The sequence below is a fragment of the Trachypithecus francoisi genome, unplaced genomic scaffold, assembly GCF_009764315.1.
Source record: "Trachypithecus francoisi isolate TF-2019V2 unplaced genomic scaffold, Tfra_2.0 Lachesis_group13, whole genome shotgun sequence".
Classification (NCBI taxonomy): Eukaryota; Metazoa; Chordata; class Mammalia; order Primates; family Cercopithecidae; genus Trachypithecus; species Trachypithecus francoisi.
In genome coordinates, this window is record NW_022681458.1 from 22324208 (window position 1) to 22344372 (window position 20165).

At 45.9% G+C, this 20165-nt stretch overlaps 1 protein-coding gene across 1 annotated transcript in view; it reads right to left on the reverse strand.

Annotated features, from left to right (window-relative positions):
* Positions 1-4695: 4695 nt before the first annotated feature.
* Positions 4696-20165, reverse strand: part of TTLL4 (tubulin tyrosine ligase like 4) — a 45970-nt gene continuing 30500 nt past the window's right edge. The window contains 17 exon segments of the mRNA XM_033230209.1: positions 4696-5328; positions 5795-5880; positions 6280-6350; positions 6495-6705; positions 7968-8070; positions 9647-9784; positions 10427-10561; positions 10887-10985; positions 11583-11705; positions 12099-12227; positions 12455-12537; positions 12631-12822; positions 13592-13668; positions 14023-14133; positions 14588-14712; positions 19234-19297; positions 19651-19760. Of these exon segments, the coding sequence (XP_033086100.1) occupies positions 5073-5328; positions 5795-5880; positions 6280-6350; positions 6495-6705; positions 7968-8070; positions 9647-9784; positions 10427-10561; positions 10887-10985; positions 11583-11705; positions 12099-12227; positions 12455-12537; positions 12631-12822; positions 13592-13668; positions 14023-14133; positions 14588-14712; positions 19234-19297; positions 19651-19760 (2113 nt within the window). The 3' untranslated portion in view covers positions 4696-5072.

Consider the following 20165-nt stretch of genomic DNA (forward strand, 5'->3'; position numbering starts at 1 on the left):
GCATTTTCTAGACCATTATGGAAAAACAAAGCATACAGTCTTTTGTTTCTGGTGTCTTCCCGCTTAGTTTTATCCATGGTATTGCATGAATCAATTTATTCCTTTTTTATTTATATTTGTTTTGCAGAAACAGGGTCCCACTGTGTTGGCCCAGACTGGTCTCGGACTCCTGGGCTCAAGTGATCCTCTTGCCTTGGCCTCCCAAACTGTTGGGATTACAGGCGTGAGCCACCACCCCCAACCTCTTTTCCTATTTATGTATTTATTGAGATGGAGTGTTGCTCTTGTTGCCCAGGCTAGAGTGCAATGGGGCGATCTCGGCTCACTGCAACCTCCGCCTCCTGGGTTCAAGCGATTGTCCTGCCTCAGCCTTCTGAGTAGCTGGGATTACAGGCATGTGCCACCACGCACAGCTAATTTTGTATTTTTAGTAGAGACGGGGTTTCTCCATGTTGATCAGGCTGGTCTCAAACTCCCGACCTCAGGTGATCCACCCGCCTTGGCCTCCCAAAGTGCTGGGATTATAGGTGTGAGCCACCGTGCCCAGCCCTTTTCCTTTTTTATATCTAAGAGTATTCCACTGAACAGAGATATCACAATTTAATTCATTAATTGTTGGACATAAGGTTGTTTCTAAATTTTTGCTTCTATGAATAAGCTGCTATGAACATTTGCCTGCAAAAGTGGAATTGCTAGATCATATGTTAAGGACATGTTTCACTTTATAAGAAATTACCACGCTGCTTTCCAGTGCCTCATTTTGCATTCCCTTCAGCGCCTTCACAGTATCTCAGTATCATAGTGACACTTGGTATTTTCCATCTTCTAAGTCTGAGCCACTTTAGTGTTACGTGGTATCTTGCAGTTTAAACTGCTCATCTCTGACTGCTGACAGGGACTTTAATCTTTCTAAGCTAATTATCAATACATCCTCAGCTTTAATTATGGATAAAAGCAAAGTATATTTTACCATAGTTTTGTAATATTAGCATGCTGTTTTAATAGTATTGTAACACTATTGTATGTTATCGTACTTTAAATGTTTTGGGTGGTAGTTTTGGTCAGTTTTAGAATCCACCACTTTAAATCTGTTATCATATATTATCAGGCACCTTGTTAGGTGCTTTTCCTCCATATTTTAGTCCCATAACTATTCTATGAGGTAGGCTTTGGTGTCCCCAGTTTACTAATTGAAACTTAAATATCTTTTCAAAATTTTGTTAGCTTTGACTGTAGCAGTCCCTAGTATTCCATGTGTCTCAGTCTATTATAATTACGACACAGATGGGTTTTAGAAAACCACCACCTGCTATCTTGTGTTTTCACCTGTGAAACATCTGCCAAGAGCAACATATGACTGCTTGCAACTTTCATTGATCCAAAGCTGGTGAAGGGGCAAGCCAAATGAGCTGGTATAGATCCCCAGATATTAATGAGTGGGCAAACTCTGCTACAGGGGGACTCTAAAAGGCCAAGAAGGGTTGTGAAAGGCTTGGTCAGAATCTTAGGTGGCAAGCAATGGAGCTCTTTTAGTCATCTGTAAACCATCAGTGTTTACAAGTCTCACAGCAGTTGGGGTATTCGAACAACCGTCACAAGTAAGCCTTAATCTTAGAGGACAAATCAAGGGGAACCCAGGAGGAGATCCCTGTCTGCCTTTGCTGGTCACCTATCTTGGGTAACTAATTCAGCTAAGGAGAAAGTAGAAAGGTCTTTGTGTCCAGATGATAGTCTCCTTCACTGGCCCTCAGTAGTGTTGGACTACCCCAGAAGCCATTGGGTATGTCCTTTGGCTAGGGTGACAGGGGGGATAGTCACCCTCAGCCAAACAGCCTGACACCAAGAGAATGTACCTGAAATGACAACTGCCCCTTGGTACAGCTGTTAGGTCCATATATCTGCTCTTTAGATCCAGTTCCAGTCAAGGTCTCTTATTTTCTGTACCCTGCTTCTCCCCTTTCCAGCCACCTGACACCCACTGCACTTGCTTTCCCTTTCTTATCAAAGCTTCTCTTGAAATAATTTAATAACCTCACTCAGTTCACATACTTCTAATGCTTAATGTGCTTCCTTTCTCAGGGATTCTACGCTCTGTGAAGTGTTTAACCAAAGAAACAAATCCCCAGTAGAGTGATAATGTAATAGGAGGCTGAATGGTGATATTTGTGTGTGCACTGGGGTGAAGGTGAGGGTCAGGAGCTATCTAGACCCTGTTCTGGCATCTTCACTTCTAAAATATCTCAATGGCAGCTCCACCTCCTGGAGGAGAGGGTTTTACATTTCTTGCCTGTCTCTTCCCACCTGGGGCACAGGGCTTAGACAGCAAGTGGAGAAGGTGTGACTGTGCAAGGTGCCCTCTATGCCCTAAGTACTTTCACTACATTTGGTTTAAATCTTCACAACCCTGCAATGTAGGTATTACATTCATACTACAAATAAATGGAGACTTAAAAGTTAGATGACATGCCCAAGGTCACACAGTAAGTGGCAGAACCGTGATTTAAACCCAAGGTCAGCCTGATTCAAGGTTCCTGATCCTTTCCTGACACAAGGCCATCCCTTCATTAGTATTTCTTCTAAGAAACTGAGTTTCTCATCATTCCTAAGTGGATGCAAAGTAAACAGCAGTGACCGCCCTCCTCCACTTTCCACCGCAAGCCCTTACTCCACTACTCCAGAAACAGCCTGTACTTCATTCCTTGTCTCAGGAACACTCGCCTCCCTTCCTCCAAATAGACTAGGTAAGTTATCAACTTAGGAAAACAACTGACATATTCTGACAAATATTTATTCTACTATACTCCCAAATTTAACTTTCCCAAAAAAAATCTCATTCCTTCTCAAAAATTCCTGCTTAGCTGAATACCTCATATTGTGGGCATTCAATGCAAAAGTACATATGCCAAATGCTGAATAAGATTTAATTTTCTCTCAAGAGAGGTAAATGTGATACGTAAGTCCCATTCCTTTCCCCTACCCAGCCCACGTCTATCAGATACTCAAATGTGATGAAAATTAAAAAGAATGTACAAACATGTTTTAAACTACTAAGAGCACTGTCTTTCCATTGCTCTTTTTAGGACTTTCATTGCTCATCAGGACTTAATTTCCTAAGTCCTCCCTTCCCCCACCATGCTTCCCCCAATACCCCCATTCAGCAGAGCTGGTTCCCTCTCCAGTTAGAGGAATGGAAATCGATTGGCTGTCTTGTACAGGGATTCTCAGAGGGCAAGCCAAAGAACTGAAGTTGGTTTTCATGGAGTAAACCAGCTCAACCAGGCCTCCGTGCCTAAGTCCTTGCCGTGAAGGCCCAGCCACAACAAAACTGCCAGGCAGGCAGTTCATTTTCTCTTAGGAAGGCAGCAGATTCCCCACGTCATATCTGCACTAGAATACTGCAGCCAGCGGGGAGAAGAGGTGGGTCACTTCAATTACATCAGAAAAGATCCAATGGGACCATCAACGACCTCTCCTATTATGTCCCGACTTTAAAGTCCTTATTATTGAGCAGTCAATAATACCTAGGACTTTGTCACCAAACTTTTACAAATGTCAACATGGCCTTAGGACGGGCCAGACATCCACCTACTCTGTGGCCTTGAAACTAGCCAGGCCTCTTAGTGATCTTTCCAGGGCTCCACCTCACCTCACCACAGAACTCCAGGAGCCATGAAACACGGGAATCTCTCTTTCCAAAGCTCAGACAGAATGAAGGCAGCTACAGTCCAGGGTGAGACCAAGTAGCTGAGCTTTCTGCTTGATGTGCAAAGAGAAAACTGGAGTAGTAGGGGCACGGGGCCAATTGGCTTCTTATATGTGCCACTGCTAGAAAAAACTAAGTAAAGGGACTACAGGGGCTGGGAAGAAGGCAAAGAGCAACCAGGAAGTGCTGGGTTACGAAGGAGCACGGCTTCAGAGAAAACCTTTCTGATCCGAACTCTTCCGCTTGTGCTGTCTCCAGGCTCCACTTTCTCATCTCCAGATGAGAGAGAAGTAGAACTTCTGGCTCAAGTGCTGAGGTCCTTTGAGATCTCTGTAAATACAGTTTACTCAGTCAACATTTATTGAATAGTCACTGTTTACTGAGTCTAGAGGAGGGAGGTAGAATCAGTTGAGTACAAGAGTTTAGTCTGAGGTTTGATTGGAAGCCCATCCTGCAATAGTGACTGCTCCTGAAACCCACCAGACCCTGCTTGCTGTAGGGCAGAACACTGAGAAACCAAGTTTGTTGCATTGTAGAGAAACCACATCCCCTTCCACCTTCCCCCTGGACTGTGTCCTTTGATACATGGAGACAGGTAAAAGCTACTGGGATTATCTGGGCTCCTTCACTGGGGCCAGGGGAAATTCACAAAGTTCATAGATCCTCTTGCACCTCACAGAAAGCCAACAGTTAAAGAAGAGATGTCCACGAGAGAGGCATCTAGAAGGCTAAATAAGCAGTGATGGGGGGTCAGAACAGGAAGACCAAGGGCTGCTGGCAGGTGGGGTATTTGGAAGTAGGCAGTGAAGCCCCAAGACTAGGATGACAGGAAATGGGCTCGGTATGTTGTGGCCTCTCCGCCTGTCTACTGAGGAAGTTCAAAGGCTTCTCCTCAGGACAGGGGATGGGAGAGGGGTGAGGAAAGATCTGACGAAATAAGGACCTCAGAAGACTCCCTCAAATTCAGAACAAAAGACTTCCGGTCCAGATACGTTCTGTATGTTTTCTCCTGAGCTACAACTCAGCAACCTCACCAGGGCCCCAAACAAACCACCCATGGCTCACTTAAGGTAGAAACGAAAACCTGCTTTATAAGGCTGCGTGGCCACCACTGGCTTCTCTGCTGAGATATGAGGTGCCAGCCAGGCAGACAGGTGACAGAGGGTGACCCTTCCTCATCTTCTCCCCATCACTACCATCCCCCTGGCCCTACAAATACCCATCTCTGTAATGCAACCACTTCAGAAAATACTCTGAGGAGGAACAGGGTGAAAAGGGTAGGGGTTCAGACTGGTCTGAACAGCAGGCTGGTTCCCGTGAGGTAGCTGATGCCCATGCTCCTGGGCAGAGGCTTTTGGAGAGAGGCCAATTATGGGCTCACAGCCAGGAGGGAGTCACTAGTTGACTGGAAAGTGGAGGAAGTAGAAAGTCTTGAAGTCCGCCCAGAGTACTTGATCACAGGTAACGTCTGAGTGGAAAGGCTGGGCTCTTTGCTGGTGTCCTCACTGTCCTCTGAGGAACTGGGTTTCTGGGGATAAGGGGAAAGGCCAGTTTGAGTCTTCTTGGATTTGGGCGTGGTCCCGTCTTCAGAGAGTAGTAGGCTTCCCTCACAGGAGCTGTGTTTTCTGGAGGGAATAGGTGGTGAAAGAAATGGCTGAGACACTGTTTAACTGAGACTTTACCTTAGAATTTGCCTTCAGAGTCTGGAGCAGGCATTCACGACATTATGGTGTTGTAGGCCATAATTACATGGATATGTAATAACCATACAAAAAATTCTATTTACTTGAAGGCTTGAGATCTGCAGTGCAAGAGTGAATGGAGGTGCAGGTAGAGGGCTAACGACTTCCCACAGCTAGTGGGTATGGCTGACAGTGGTCGCTTCAGGAGGCGCTTCTGTCCTCCAGCTCAGCTTCCCTGGGCATACCAAGAGCTACCAGGAAAAGGATGCTATGGCTGCATGTCCTGACACTCCCATCAACCCCCAGCTGAAGAATGCTGATCTCACTGCCACAGTCTGGGAAGATGGGAAGGAAGAAAACTCTCCAAACTCACAGCCAGCCGCCCATCCCTTGCCCAGGCAGCACTCACCCCAGCTTGCTAGTCCCTGATGTGCTGAAGGCATTGAGTATCACGTCATCCTTTGAGACAGTCAGAAGTGTTGTCGGGAGAGACCACTAAGAGCAAAGGAATCAATGAGACCAAAAGGGCTTGGCAGAGGCAAGGCAGGAGTGTTTGGGGTCTTGGGACCCCCCAGCTCTACCTCTAAGTGAATCATGGGGCTCTCCCCTTCCCTACTCCTCAGGCGTAGGCCCAGGGGGGTAAAAGTCTCAGTTCTCTTCTGAATCAGACAAGAAGTTGAGGCCTACAAAGCACTTTTTGATCCTTGAAAGAAAGGTACCCAGGGAATCCTGGAGGCAACTATTCCCTTGAAAGGAAAGAGTAGTGAGACAGAAGCACAGCCTAGCGGAGAAGTGAGAGAGGCCTGTACATACCAATCCAACTCCCGCTGCACTCATAAGGCAGAGGAGGGAGGGGCCTGAGAAGGAGCTATCCTCCACACTGGCAGCACTCACCACTGGAGCAGAATCAGAGACAACTCCCATGTGGAACCCTTTGTAGCACCAACTCCGGAGCAGATCTACTCCTAGGACAAGATTAGCAGGAGTTGTGGTTTAAGAAAGTAGAATCAACTGGCTAATTCTTCTTTCCAGAGAGGCCTGTTTCTTGGTATACTGGGATTTAATCTCTCACTAAACATGGCTTTCTGAGGGCTGGGAGGGCACATCACCTTTAAGCTTGTTGCCATGGTATTTCTGTTCCCATTGGGTGGTGAGAATGTTGAAATATCGTGGCTGCTCAAAAAAGCGGAGATAACGAGAGGAGATATGAGAAGGAAAAATTCGTTCAAACTGACCACGGCGAGAAAACTCATCTTCCATCTCAACCAGAATCCGAACATCATCTGGTGTCAGAACATCCAGCACAGATGCATAGAAGTCCTGTGGTCCAAGGAACCGGGAGAAAAAGTGTGTGAGAAAAAGTGTGTGACAGAGAGTGTAAACCAGGGGCAGAGACTCAAGAAGCTGGGGGACAGGGAGCACACCCCTGGGGTCCTACAGCTCCAGGACTCTCATGGAACTACTGAGGGCAGCCTAGTGGGCCAGCTCTGAAAGACATCTGTTCCTAAGTCTACTGAACTTAGCTAGTGGGGAAGACACTCTTATTTGGGGTCGGGGGAGCCACTGGGGCTGAGAGGTTAAGTAGTTTGTTGGGTAAAGTCAAGATGAGGATCCAGCAATTAAGATTTGGCACCAGTCCTGTATCTGCCATGCTTAAATCCACCTCCCTTATCTGCTCTGAGAAAGTCAGCTTCCTGGGGTCTCTCACTGTGCCTCTCAGAGAAAGAAACCAAAGGGCAAAAGTCTACAGTTTGGACAAGAGGGGGCGAGAAAACATGGTAAAGACAATTAATGCTCTCCCAGAATGACAGACATGCCAAAAAACCTCTGTGCATCAGAGGATCACAGGCCTGGATTAAGACACCCTGCTTTAGGCCGGGCGTGGTGGCTCAAGCCTGTAATCCCAGCAGTTCAGGAGGCCGAGACGGGCGGATCACAAGGTCAGGAGATCGAGACCATCCTGGCTAACACGGTGAAACCCCGTCTCTACTAAAAACTACAAAAAACTAGCCGGGCGAGGTGGCGGTGCCTGTAGTCCCAGCTACCCGGGAGGCTGAGGCAGGAGAATGGCGTGAACCCGGGAGGCGGAGCTTGCAGTGAGCTGAGATCCGGCCACAGCACTCCAGCCTGGGTGACAGAGCGAGACTCCGTCTCAAAAAAAAAAGAAACCCTGCTCTAAAGAAAAGCTGGTTGCAGCTGGGAGCAGTGGCTCACACCTGTAATCCCGGCACTTTGGGAGGCTGAGGCAGGTGGATCACTTGAGATCGGGAGGTCGAGACCAGCCTGACCAACATGGAGAATCCCTGTCTCTATTAAAAAATATAAAATTAGCTGGGTATGGTGGTGCATGCCTCTAATCCCAGCTACTCGGGAGGCTGAGGCAGGAGAATCACTTGAACCTGGGAGGCGGAGGTTGCGGTGAGCCGAGATCGCACCATTGCTCTCTAGCCTGGGCAATAAGAGTGAAACTCCGTCTCAAAAAAGAAAAAAAAAAAAGAAAAGAAAAGCTGGTTGCTTTAGAGTCCCAAATGTTTAACCAGGGAAGTTTTCTGCTAGCACTGGAGGGAAGACCAACCTCCTACCTGATCAGGAATTTTCTGGGTCAGATAATAGGCTTTCTTCATCTTCTGTGCAGTGACATGCTCTGCAGCCATTCGACATTTGTCCCCGGGGGAGGTGGGCAAGCTACAGCAGAGGCCAGAAAGAAAGCAAAGGGCAGGGTCAGCAGCTTCGTATTTGGAGGAAATACGGAGAAGGTCCAGTCCAGCAGATACCCTTCTCGAGAGAAGACAAAGATGCATGAACAGAGGTTACTTGAGTAGTAGGTTGGACTAAAATACACTCCCCAAAAGTAACCTGAGAGTCATCAAATATTAAGTGAAAGGGTACAAACCACTATCTTTAGGTTGACTTTGAATGATAAAAGTGAGGACTTTGCAATAAGCCTTACTGTGGTATATACTTCAGTTTAGTTTAATTCGGTGAGCACTCAGCTATATACCCAGCTCTGTCCTACTGGCTGTGTGACCCTGGGCAACTGACTTCGCCTCCCTTCACCTCAGTTTCATCACCCACATTACTACAATTACCACAATCACTGTTGAGAGGGATGGTGAGACTCTGTTTCTAAAAAAAAATACTAATGAAAAAAAGATGACTAAAAAGCAACTCTTGCCCCCAAGGAGCTTATGGTATGGCAGGTGGGATATGTCAAATGACAACCACTGGACAGAGCCAAACATGAGTCTACAAGGTACAGCGGGGAAAGCAAGTTTTGTTATCAGGCAAATCAGGATTTGAATTCCAGTCCTACCACTCTCCAGTTGAATGACTTTGATAGGCTACTTAATCCCAAAGAGCTTCAGTTTTCTCCTCTGTAAACTGCAGGTACAAATACTAACCTTACAGGGTTATTGGAAGGATAAATTATAGGGTTTTCCTCACACATCTCAGATACTAAGTAAATATAAACTCCCTCCTCTCAAGAGTGGTTCCCAATGCTTTCTGGTATGAAAAAAGAAAAAAAAAATGGTCATACTGAGTTGGCTTCATGAAGATGTATAAGCTAGACTTTGATGAACAGTAGAGGTTAACAGCAGGTCTGGCTATGGGCATTTCAGGAGGAAGAAACCCCATAAGCAGAGGAAAGAACACTATGGGGAACAGCAAGAGGCAATAAACACTTCAGAGAAGAGACTGGACCAACTGGTCCTTAAGGATCATTCTGACTTTGAGGTTGTGTGAGTGATCCAGTTTGTCAGGGCACAGGAGCCAGGAGAGGAAGAAGAGAGAGAGATATACCAAGAAAAAGGAAGCTGGGACCCTGACTGCCCAGGTAAGGAGCTTTTTTTTTTTTTTTTTTTTTTAGAAACAGGGTCTTGCTATATTGCCCAGGCTAAAGAGAGTACAGCGGCTATTCACAGGCGTGATCATCATAGTGCACTACAGCTTTGAACTTCTGGCTTTAAAAGATCCCCCTGCTTCAGCCTCCCATGTAGCTGGGACTAGAGACACACACCAGTGTGCATAAGATGTTTAAATCTGATTCCTAGGCCTGTGGTTCCTAAGCAGAGGATCAACATAACTGAACATACTTGAGAGGCACTGATGTGGCATGGTAGCATGTTAGTGGACTGTAGGGGCAAGACTGAGTAGCAAGGGAAACCAGGCAGAAGGGAGCACCCAGAATCCATTCCTTCCCAGAAAGTACAGCAGGGCTATTCATGCTGCCAGCGGAGCTGTGAAGAAACAGGGGCCTCACCTGGTGGTGGAGCTGCTGCAGCTGCTAGGGCTGGAAATGACATCCTCTGCATTGGGCAGGACAAAACCTGCCAGATTCAGAAGGTCACGAATCATCTGGCCTTTGATGCTAATATCCAGTGGAGAGTTGGAGTGGAGGCTTCAGAAAAAGGATAAAAATAGTGATCAAAGCAGCACTCTGAAACAGTCTCTGGTCATATGTGCAACTCAGGGCTAGTCTCATTTACTTCCTGGATTCCCTAGGATGAAAGCTGCTCAAACATTCCCATGCAGGATCACCATCACAAGACTCTCTTGCCCCAAAGACGGTGAATAACCTCACTCAGAGTGGTAAACGTGCCCATGACCTCGATCTGCTAAAGGAAAGCAAGCGGTAAGGATCCACTTAAAAAGAACAACTTGCTGGGCACAGTGGCTCACACCTGTAATCCCAGCACTTTGGGAGGCCGAGGTGGGCGGATGATGAGGTCAGGAGATCGAGACCATCCTGGCTAACACAGTGAAACCCTGTCTCTACTAAAAATACAAAAAATTAGCTGGGTGTGGTGGTGCACGCCTGTAGTCCCAGCTACTCGGGAGGCTGAGGCAGGAGAACTCTCTTGAATCTGGGAGGTGGAGGTTGCAGTAAGCCAAGATCGCACCACTGCACTCCAGCCTGGGTGACAGAGTGACTCCATCTCAAAGGGGGAGAAAAAAAAAAAGAACAACTTACTAGAGTGGCAATGGGAGCATCAGGATAATGGAAGGATTCTATTGTGAGTGTCCTCAGAATACCACCTACCTTGGGGAAATGTTGACTTCCAGGACCCAGGGCTTGAGGTTTTCGTCTAGCATGATGTCAAAACCAAAGAGTTCGTGGCAGCTATAGGGCCGCCGCACATACATCTTGAGCAGGCTGGTCACGTAGGGCTCTGACCTGGTCACGGGGATGAGGAAGTACTCAGTTCAGCTCCTCCCAGAGGGCTCTACCCAGAGCTATCCTGCCAAGAGTGGCCCAGAGATAGGCAGGCAGAAGCAACCCAGGAAAGGTAGCTGTCAAGAGATGCCTCTGATCTGGGACCAGCTCCTGGGGATGAAGTTCAGTAGATGAGCAGAACTTAACTCTGACCACTCCTTCCTATTCTCCATCATTAAAACCAAACCACAGCAGGGGCAAAGTCCAGAGCACAGCAGTGTGAGGCCTGGGAGAAAGGAGGGGGGTCAGCAGCAGGCCCCACACCCAGGTTGGCAATGTGACTCACGAGATGATGGTTTTGACAACAACATCCTTTATCTTCTCCCAGATGGCATCGCTATTGACTCCCTTCTGGCTCAGGTAGTTCCACAAAGCCTTCAGTGCCCTGCAGAGGAGAAAGAGGAAGTATTAGGAATTATATTCTAGGAATGAGTGACAAAACAAAGAAAAAGAAGAGACCTAATGGTATTTTCTTCATATCTCTTCCTTTGACAGTTTAAATTATGAAAGAGACAAACTTGGATGCAGATAGACTAATTCTTTTTTTTTTTTTTTGAGATAGAGTTTTGCCCTTTCACCCAGGCTGGAGTGAAGTGGCGTGATCTCGGCTCACTGCAACCTCTGCCCCCGAGGTTCAAATGATTCTCCTGCCTCAGCCTCCTGAGCAGCTGGGATTATCGGTGCCCGCCACCATGCCCAGCTAATTTTTGTATTTTTAGTAGAGACAGGGTTGCGCCACGTTGGCCAGGCTGGTCTCGAACTCCTGACCTCAGGTGATCCACCCACATTGGCCTCCCAAAGTGCTAGGATTACAGGCGTGAGCCACCACATCCGGCCTCAAATAGACCAATTCTGAATTGGTAATTGTTATCTCTGGGTCTTATATTAATCCTCCACTCACCATGCCCCTGAACTTCCCAAAACCCCAGAACCCTGTATTCCTCTAGGCCTTCACTGGCCTGGGACACTCTGCCCTCAGTACCATTTGTGGCCCTGGCAGGCCATTTCATCTGCATTGGCCTGGTACTCGGCATTCTTTTTATTGACACTGTAGTTGGTCAGGTGCATGAACTTATTGCCAAGGCTCTTCATGGAAGGAGAATACCTGGAAGTATGCAAAAAAAAGGCAGAGGTAAATGGTGACAGAGCAGATGGAGAAGGGGCCAAACATTTTCCCAAATACTGAAGAGGTGAAGAACAAGTACACAGATCTTTTCATAGCCACAAGAGCCTGAGAAGTGTGTCTGTTGGCAAAGTTCTGAAAAACCACAGCTAAACTCATCTCCTTTATCCCACCTCAGTCCCGTATGCAGGAAGACATTCCCCAGATTTAACGAAGTAGAGAGCCTCCTGATTTCCCATTTCCTGCCTTCTCCCTTGCTAACAAAAACTATCAAAATATTTGTTATTTTCCTGTTTGGTGTCTTCTAGTTTCCCTCCCTCTGAGGAAAATAAAATCCCCAATATTGTCAGAGGATACCTCACCACTGTCACATACTTGCAACTGGCAAAGCGGACCAGTCCATCCGAAAAGAGGTAAATCCGCAGAGGATCGTAGGAAGTGACGTAAACATAGATCCGCAGGTCAAACTTGCTGCCGCTGATGAGGTAGGGTTTGTGTAGATACCTACATAGGACAAAGGCCAGCTTCTCATCCAGCCACATGATGGGGCTCAGTGGGTAACCAAGCCACAGAAAAAGCCAGCTAACAGTCCCCAAGATAAAGACCTTAGAATCGTTGGCTAAGGAAGCTCTTTGGCTGGGAGAACAAAGGGCAGAAGAACATTGTAAGAAGGGAACCTCGAGGCCAAGGAGGTGGGAGGACGGGGTAAGGGATACGTGCTACAGGCTCACCTCTGTACCAGGAGGGGCCTTCGCTTGGGGAGCTGACTCCACTTATGAATAACCTGGATGCCAATGCCTCGAGCTGATGCTGGCTAGGAGCAGAAAGGAGATGAGATTTGCTCCAGGTCCAATACTCTGTTGTTCCCACTCAGACCATAGTCTCCTACCCACTGTGATTCACTCACTGGCTTCACAATCCACTTTTGGCGGCTGCTGCTCTCCCACGCTTTGCGCAGGAGCTTGGCGTCCTGGGGCAGGATAAAGGACTGGGGGAAGAAACTGAACTCCTTCTTGCCAAAGCGGTTCTGCATGCGTGACAGGTTCCGCCATAGCCGGTCCTTCCTCCCAATCTGGAATGAGCCTGGGAAATGGTTTAGCTACAAAAGGAAAAAGGGTGAGTGCAGGAAGAGGGCAGAAGTGAGGCCATAAGGAAGATGACAAGACTCACTCTACCATTCAACTTCTTTAGCAGCACTCCAAGCTGTTGTTCCATCTTACTATCACCACCCTAATGGTCCTTAAGTATCCAACTGCAGAGCACTCACCAAAAGATGATTAAAACACAGACAAAACAGAGTAATGTAAGACAGACATGATATTCACCTCAAGTGCAAAGAAAAAGCTATTATACCTTTTTCCATGAAACCCTATGGGATGAGGACAGAAAAGCATTTTGCCTTTAGTAAGTCTGGGGGCAAGGGACCCATTCATTCCAACGTGAGACCAGAAGTCCTCTTTACACATATTCAGCTTGGGAGAATGGAATGTGCAGTGGTCATAGGGAAACATAATAAACAGAAAACAGACAGTCTAACTCAAGACACATTAGAGGAAAAAGTGCCTTTGAGAAGCTGCAACTGCAGGATTTCAGAGCTACACCCTCCTATGAGGTTGGATTTCAGGAGAGGGACTCAGCTGCCCCCACATAGCAAGAAGCTCCAAAATACTGCAGCTGAACTGGAGATGTACGTGATCCACTGGAGTCTCTCACTGTACCCCCATCCTGTAACTTTCTCCTCTGTACAGCTTCCTGACTTCTCCATGGTCATCATCCTCTTCCTGCCCCCTACCCCTTACCCACATCATCACCCTCCTCTTGGCCTAGTCCAAAGTCCAGGGAAACAGCTCCTCAGAAAGGGCCCCTACCTTCTGATGCTCTCGAATGGATCGGAAACTAGGAGACTTCATGTGGTGACCCCAACAGCCCAGCCAGTCATCGTTTCCTATGGGCGGTACATCAGGAATCAGCCTTGCTAACAGCCCAGTCCAGGGACAGAGAAAGGCCCAGAGGCCCCAGAACAGGGCATAGCTCCCAGACTTGGTTTTCAAAGAGTTGCTATGGAGCTGTCCTACATGAGGCCCTGGGGCCAGGGACAGAACAATGGCCCTTTGTCTCTCAATTCTGAACAACAAGCTCAGCCCAGGATTTCAGAGCTACACCCTCCTATAAGACTGGATTTCAGGAGAGGGCCCCAGCTGCCCCCACATAGGCACGAGGTGTCTAGAGCTCTCCCCCTACTCAAAGCCCATCTATCTGGGGCAAAAAGGACAGGTTCACAGGAAGGCAAGCAACTCACTTTTGCTGATTTTGAAGTGGGACCGTCCAATGGTCTGCTTGACAATGTTGGGGGTCACTGTGCTCATCTTCCACCGGAGCAACTTCCTCTGCTCCCAGGGAAGTTTCTCCACTGGGAAGAATGCAAGGGGTGTGGGGATGGGGGGTGGAGAAGAGCGGAGAGTCATGATGAGAAGACAAAAAAGATGGTATGGCTGCCCATTTTTCCCTGGGCAGGCAAGTCACTATTGCTCCAGATCAGAGTTTCAGAGGAGCACACTTTGGGAAGGAAGAGGGGCTGTGCAGGAATGAGGAACAAAGGAAGGGAAGACTGAAAGGGAAAAGCAGCAAGGTTGGAGAGCATGAACTCAGCATGACATGGCAAGGTTGAAAAGGGTCAGCTAAAGGATAGACAAGAAAAAGCTTGCATTAGACCTACGACCTATGTGGGGAACTGAGCACAGTGTGACAACTGCCACAACACCCATTCTGGAAACCCTCTCCCACCTACTGCCACCTCCTCCCAACTTAGCTAGCAACCTTCTCCCTGGGGACTCTTCTGGGCTTTGACACTTGGCCAGGTTTACCTCTCTCATCCCGAGTGCCAAAATAGATGGTAGGGGGAACGTTGGGAAAGAGACTGTAGATGAGGGCTGGTCGGACAACTTTCTCATGATTGGAAAGGGGTTTGGTCAGAATTTCCATACAGCTTCTAAGACGAAAAACAAACACGGACTAGAGAAAGAGAAAAAGCAACAGCCCTGAAGCGTTGTTACTATGATGTACGATTTCTTTCCAAGTGCTGTCTTTTAACTTGTAATTCTAAAAAGCCAGGTGCTCAATAATAATTATTTTATACATATTAATCCGTAAGGTACTAGGCTAATCTACATATAACCACACCATTAAATGTCACCTAAAGACAAGGTTTTCCAATACTTCATTCTGCAATACAGCTCCAAAATTTTCTGTGACAAGACATTGTCTGGGAAAGTCCCTGACAGGAGTGGTTCTGAGAGGGGAAATGAATGTGGGTGGATACTAGTAGAAGAATGTGCTATGCTAAGACGAAGAAATAAATGAGGGAAGAAAAGAATGATGTGAAAATTACGAAGGAGGAAAACCAAAAAAGATCTGAGGTGCAGAGACTTTTAAATAGAAAAAGGGGAAAAAGCAATAGAAAGAAAATAAACAGTGATACTTCTAGTTCATTTTATATTTAGGTTCATCTAAAGATTCATGGACTGTTAGTGCTTTTCTCTATTTTGGAAGTGATTTGTGACACTGGAATTTTAGGTAACAGTATGGGAACACAGATCTGGATGTGACGAAGAGATGTGGCTGATCTGGGGCCATGGGTTCCCTACTGTTATTCCAACAAGGGCTTGGCCAAGGCTGTCTCAAGGGGTGTCAACATAGCAGACATATCAACTACCTGTCAGGTATAAGCTGACAGACCCAGATCATTCCTCTAATTAGCACTGAAAAATGGAGAAAATAGCTATTACTCTTTACAACTTAGATAATATAATCCTCAAATATTATTATAACATTAATTTTTAGTTTAAAAAAGTCACTTTACCTGTTATTTTCAGCACAACAGAAATAGGCACTGTATGTGAAACATTTCAGTTTTAAATCTTAAAGATTTTTAATGAATTTTAGGGAATCAAGTTAAATACTAATTCCCAATGAAAAATTCCTATTAATTCAACTCTATTCCTCATTTTCAAAATTTTTTCTTCAAAGGCTTTTGGTTTACTGAGTACGAGAATTTAAGATTGTTGAAGTCAATAAGAATGAGTTAAAATTTAAAAACAAAGATAGAGGCCGGGGGCAGTGGCTCACGCCTGTAATCCCAGGACTTTGGGAGGCCAAGGCAGGCGGATCACCCGAGGTTGGGAGTTGGAGACCAGCCTGACCAACATGGGGTAACCCCCATCTCTACTAAAAATACAAAATTAGCCGGGCGTAGTGGCGCATGCCTGTAGTCCCAAATACTCGGGAGGCTGAGGCAGGAGAATGGCTTGAACCCGGGAGGCAGAGGTTGTGATGAGCCGAGATTACGCCATTGCACTCTAGCCTGGGCAACAAGAGCAAAATCCCATCTCAAAAAAAAAAAAAAGATAGAAACATAAAATGGTACAGCCACTCTGGAAAACAGTTTTGGCAGTTTCTTAAAAAACTAAACATGCAATCATCATACAACCTAGTAATTGTACTCCTGGGCATTTATCCCAGAGAGATGAAGACTTATATTCACACAAAAATATGTACATGATTATTTATAGCAGCTTTATTCATAACAGCCAAAAGCTGAAAACAACCCAAATACCTTCAACAGGTGTATGGTTAAATAAACTGTGGTACATCCATACCACAGAACACTATCCAGCAATAAAAAAGAATGAGAACTATTGATACATGCAACAACCCAGGTCAATCTCCAAAGAATATGCTGAGTGAAAAAATGTCAATGTCAAAAGGTGACATACTGCTGTCACTCTATCTGTGTAACATTCTTGAAATGACAAAAAGGAGAACTAGTGGTTGCCAGGGGATTAAGGAGGGAATGGGAGTAGGAGGGAAGTAGGTGTAGCTATAAGGGTAGCAGGAGGAGGAATTCCTACAGTGATGACAACGTTCTGTATCTTTTTTTTTTTTTTTTTTTTTTTTGAGACAGAGTCTTGCCTCTTGTCACCCAGGCTGGGGTGCAGTGGTGCGATCTCAGCTCACTGCAACCTCTGCCTCCCAGGTTCATGTGATTCTCCTGCCTCAGCCTCCCGAGTAGCTGGGATTACAGGTGCCCACCATCATGCCCAACCAATTTTTGTATTTTTAGAAGATGTTGTATTTTAGTAAAACACAGGGTTTCACCATGTTGGCCAGGTTGGTTTCAAACTCCTGACTTCAACTGATCTACTCGCCTCAGCCTCCCAAAGTGCTGGGGTTACAGGCGTGAGCTACTGTGCCCAGCAAAATGTTCCATATCTTGACTCTAACAATGTTAACAACATCCCAGTTGTACTATATTGTACTTCTCCAAGATGTTACCCAATGGGGGAAACTGAGTAGAGAGTACAGGGGACCTCTCTGCATTCTTTCTTACAACTACATGTGAAATCTATAATTATTTCAATATCACAAGCTTAATTTAAAACAAACAAAAACCCTTGTGAGTTGTCTCACAAGAGTCCTAAACTTCTCCTCAAGAGACCTGGCTTCTAGTCTAGCCATGCTAGAAACTATGACCTTGGAACAGCTACTTCACTTCTCTGGTCCTCAATATTTACACTGGACTTGATGGCTTCCATCTCTAAAATTACATGATTCTTAGAGCACGACAGAAAATGCAGTGAAAATATTGCTGTGTAAAGAAACAGGTAGTGTTTCCAATGATTTTTCTGTTTTTCAGTGGTTGCCAAATTTTCCATAATAAATATACAAATACTTCATAATAGAGAAAAAGTAAGATTTTAGCAATATAAAAGTATTCTAGTCATCTTTAAAATGCAGAGTGGTTTAGAATTCATCTATCTCCATTTTTGGTCAGGTGCAGTGGCTCACATCCCTAATCTCAGTGCTTTGGGAGGCTAAAGCAAGAGGATCACTTGAGACCAGAGTTCAAGACCAGCCTGGGTAATATAATGAGACCTTCCCCCACAACTCTACAAAAAAAAATTTTAATTAGCTGGGTGTGGTGGGTGGGCCTGTAGTCCCAGCTGTTCAGGAGGCTGAGGCAGGAAGATTGCTTGAGCCCAGGAGTTTGAGGTTACAGTAAGCTATGATGGATCCACTGCACTCTAGCCTGGGTAATAGAGCAAGACTCTGACTCTAAAAAATAAAAATATGTATTTACATTTTCTTGAAAATTATGTCTAAGCCTCATATAGAGAAGAAGTTATGTGCAATTTGTAGAAATTAATTAATGAGCAAATGATTAACAAACACCTTTTGTGAATTTTATCTTATATATCAGGAAGGCTAAAGGGCTGTGTAGCAGTCCTGAAGTAGGCCCTTAAGTGTAAAAAAGGTAGGACTCCAAATCAATTACATGTCAAATATCTTTCTCCTATGAAGAGTGGAGGTACTTAATCAACATCCAATATATATAACCCGAAGTCATTTTGCTTTTCTGGAAGGAGGATGGGTTGGGCTGAAAGTGACAACTTATGCATCAGACTCAGGGTGCCCGTGATGGGATTTCTATCTCCCTTCACAGAGAATCCCAGTTCTCGCTCCCACTTTCCAAACAGCTCTGTCTCCACCTTACAGGTTAAGGGCTCTAAAATTGGTGTGCTGCTGCCACACCACCACATTTCACAGAGATGCAGCCCGTCTTGTCCATGCTAAACAAGGCAGAGAAGGCTCCCTTTATTCCTAGCTTCATCTAAGGCAGGGTTGATGCAAAGAAAAGCAACCCGACTCTGGGTGCTCCATATATTGGTCAAGCCCAATGACATACAGCTAGTTTTTCATTAAAAATTAGGGCCAGGTGCAGTGGCTCATCCCTATAATCCCAGCATTTTGGCAGGTCAACGATTACAGGTGTGCGCCACCATACCCAGCTAATTGTTTCTATTTTTAGTAGAGATGGTGTTTCACCATGTTAGCCAGCCTGGTCTCTAACTCCTGGCCTCAAGTGATCCACCCATCTTAGCCTCCCAAAGTGTTACGACTATAGGCATAAGCCACTATGCCCAGTCCATGATACTGTTTTTGTTGTTGTTGTTGTTTTGTTTCTGAGACAGAGTCTCACTCCGTAACCCAGGCTGGAGTGCAGCAGCGTGACCTCAGCTCACTGCAACCTCCACCTCTCAGGTTCAAGTGATTCTCGTGCCTCAGCCTCCCAAGCAGCTGGGATTACAGGTGTGCACCACCATACCTTGCTGATTTTTATATTTTTAGTAAAGACAGGGTTTTGCCATGTTGGCCAGGCTAGTCTCGAACTCCTGACCTCAGGTGATCCGTCTGCCTCAGCCTCCCAAAGTGCTGGGGTTACAGGTGTGAGCCACTGCACCTGGCCCATGATACCGTTTTTAAGCCCCACAGACGAGATGTGCTTCTGGCCCCCCATTACTCCCTGTTCAAAAACTAAAGTCGCAAACACAAAAATTTGGTAAAAATGCATTAGAGTTCTTAAGGCCATTAATAACTTGAGTGGTTAATCGCTTTATAATCTTTAAGAGACAAAAGATGAGCATCTAACAATGATCTATACAGCCATGCTTACCTAGAGATCACGGCCACCGATTCGCTAGGGGTGACAGCACTTAATGAGGAGCACTCTGAGTCTCCTAGAGGAAGGAAGAACAGAGAAATTCTGACTAGAAAAGGCTGCAGCACAAACTTACCAAGCCTAGGCAACTCTTCTTGAATATCCTGGGCTCAACCCTTCTTGGGGAGCCACAAGCACCACCCTGCTGCTTTGCACTGCCTTCCTCAACAGAAGCAGGGGGAAGGTAAGACCAGTGGGACAGGAGGACTAGAGACCAAAGTCCTCTAGAAGGCACTACCTCCCTCTTAAGAATCCCAAAGCAAATGACTGATGTAGGTAATGTGAGTCAAGGACCTAGTACACAATTGTTAGCCCCCTGCCCAAAATGTCATAACCAACTCCTAGTTGGAAGTGAAAGGGTTCCCTACTCACCCTCCTCCTCTTCATTCTCATCATGGCTACAACAGTCTTCCAAACCATCTACTAGTTCTTCTTCTGTATCTTCAGTCTCAGCCTGATCTGGCTGAAGGTCAGTAGCTGAACTAAAAGAAAGAATCATGCCCCCAGCCTAGTCAACCCCATCAAAGAGATCACAGTTAGATTCTCATTCCTTCATCATCTCCCAGTATTTGCCCCTTCTCCATTACCAATCTGCTACGTCTTGCCTGGACCTCACAACTCATTTCTCTTGTCTTCAAAGCTTAGGTCTAGGTATAGCTCCTCAACCTTACATCTCCCTTTCTGCAAAGAGGCACTATGTTTTCCATTTTTTTGGTGTCCCTCATAGCATATAAGTACAACATTCTACATCTAAAAAACCATCAATGGATATCTGGTAATTGACTTGAAATGTCCCTAGGCCACTCTCTGGGAACTCAGAAGAAGGCTTTAGTGGACCAAGTTTCCAGGAAAATAACAAAACACAAAAGAAGTAGCCAACTATGTGT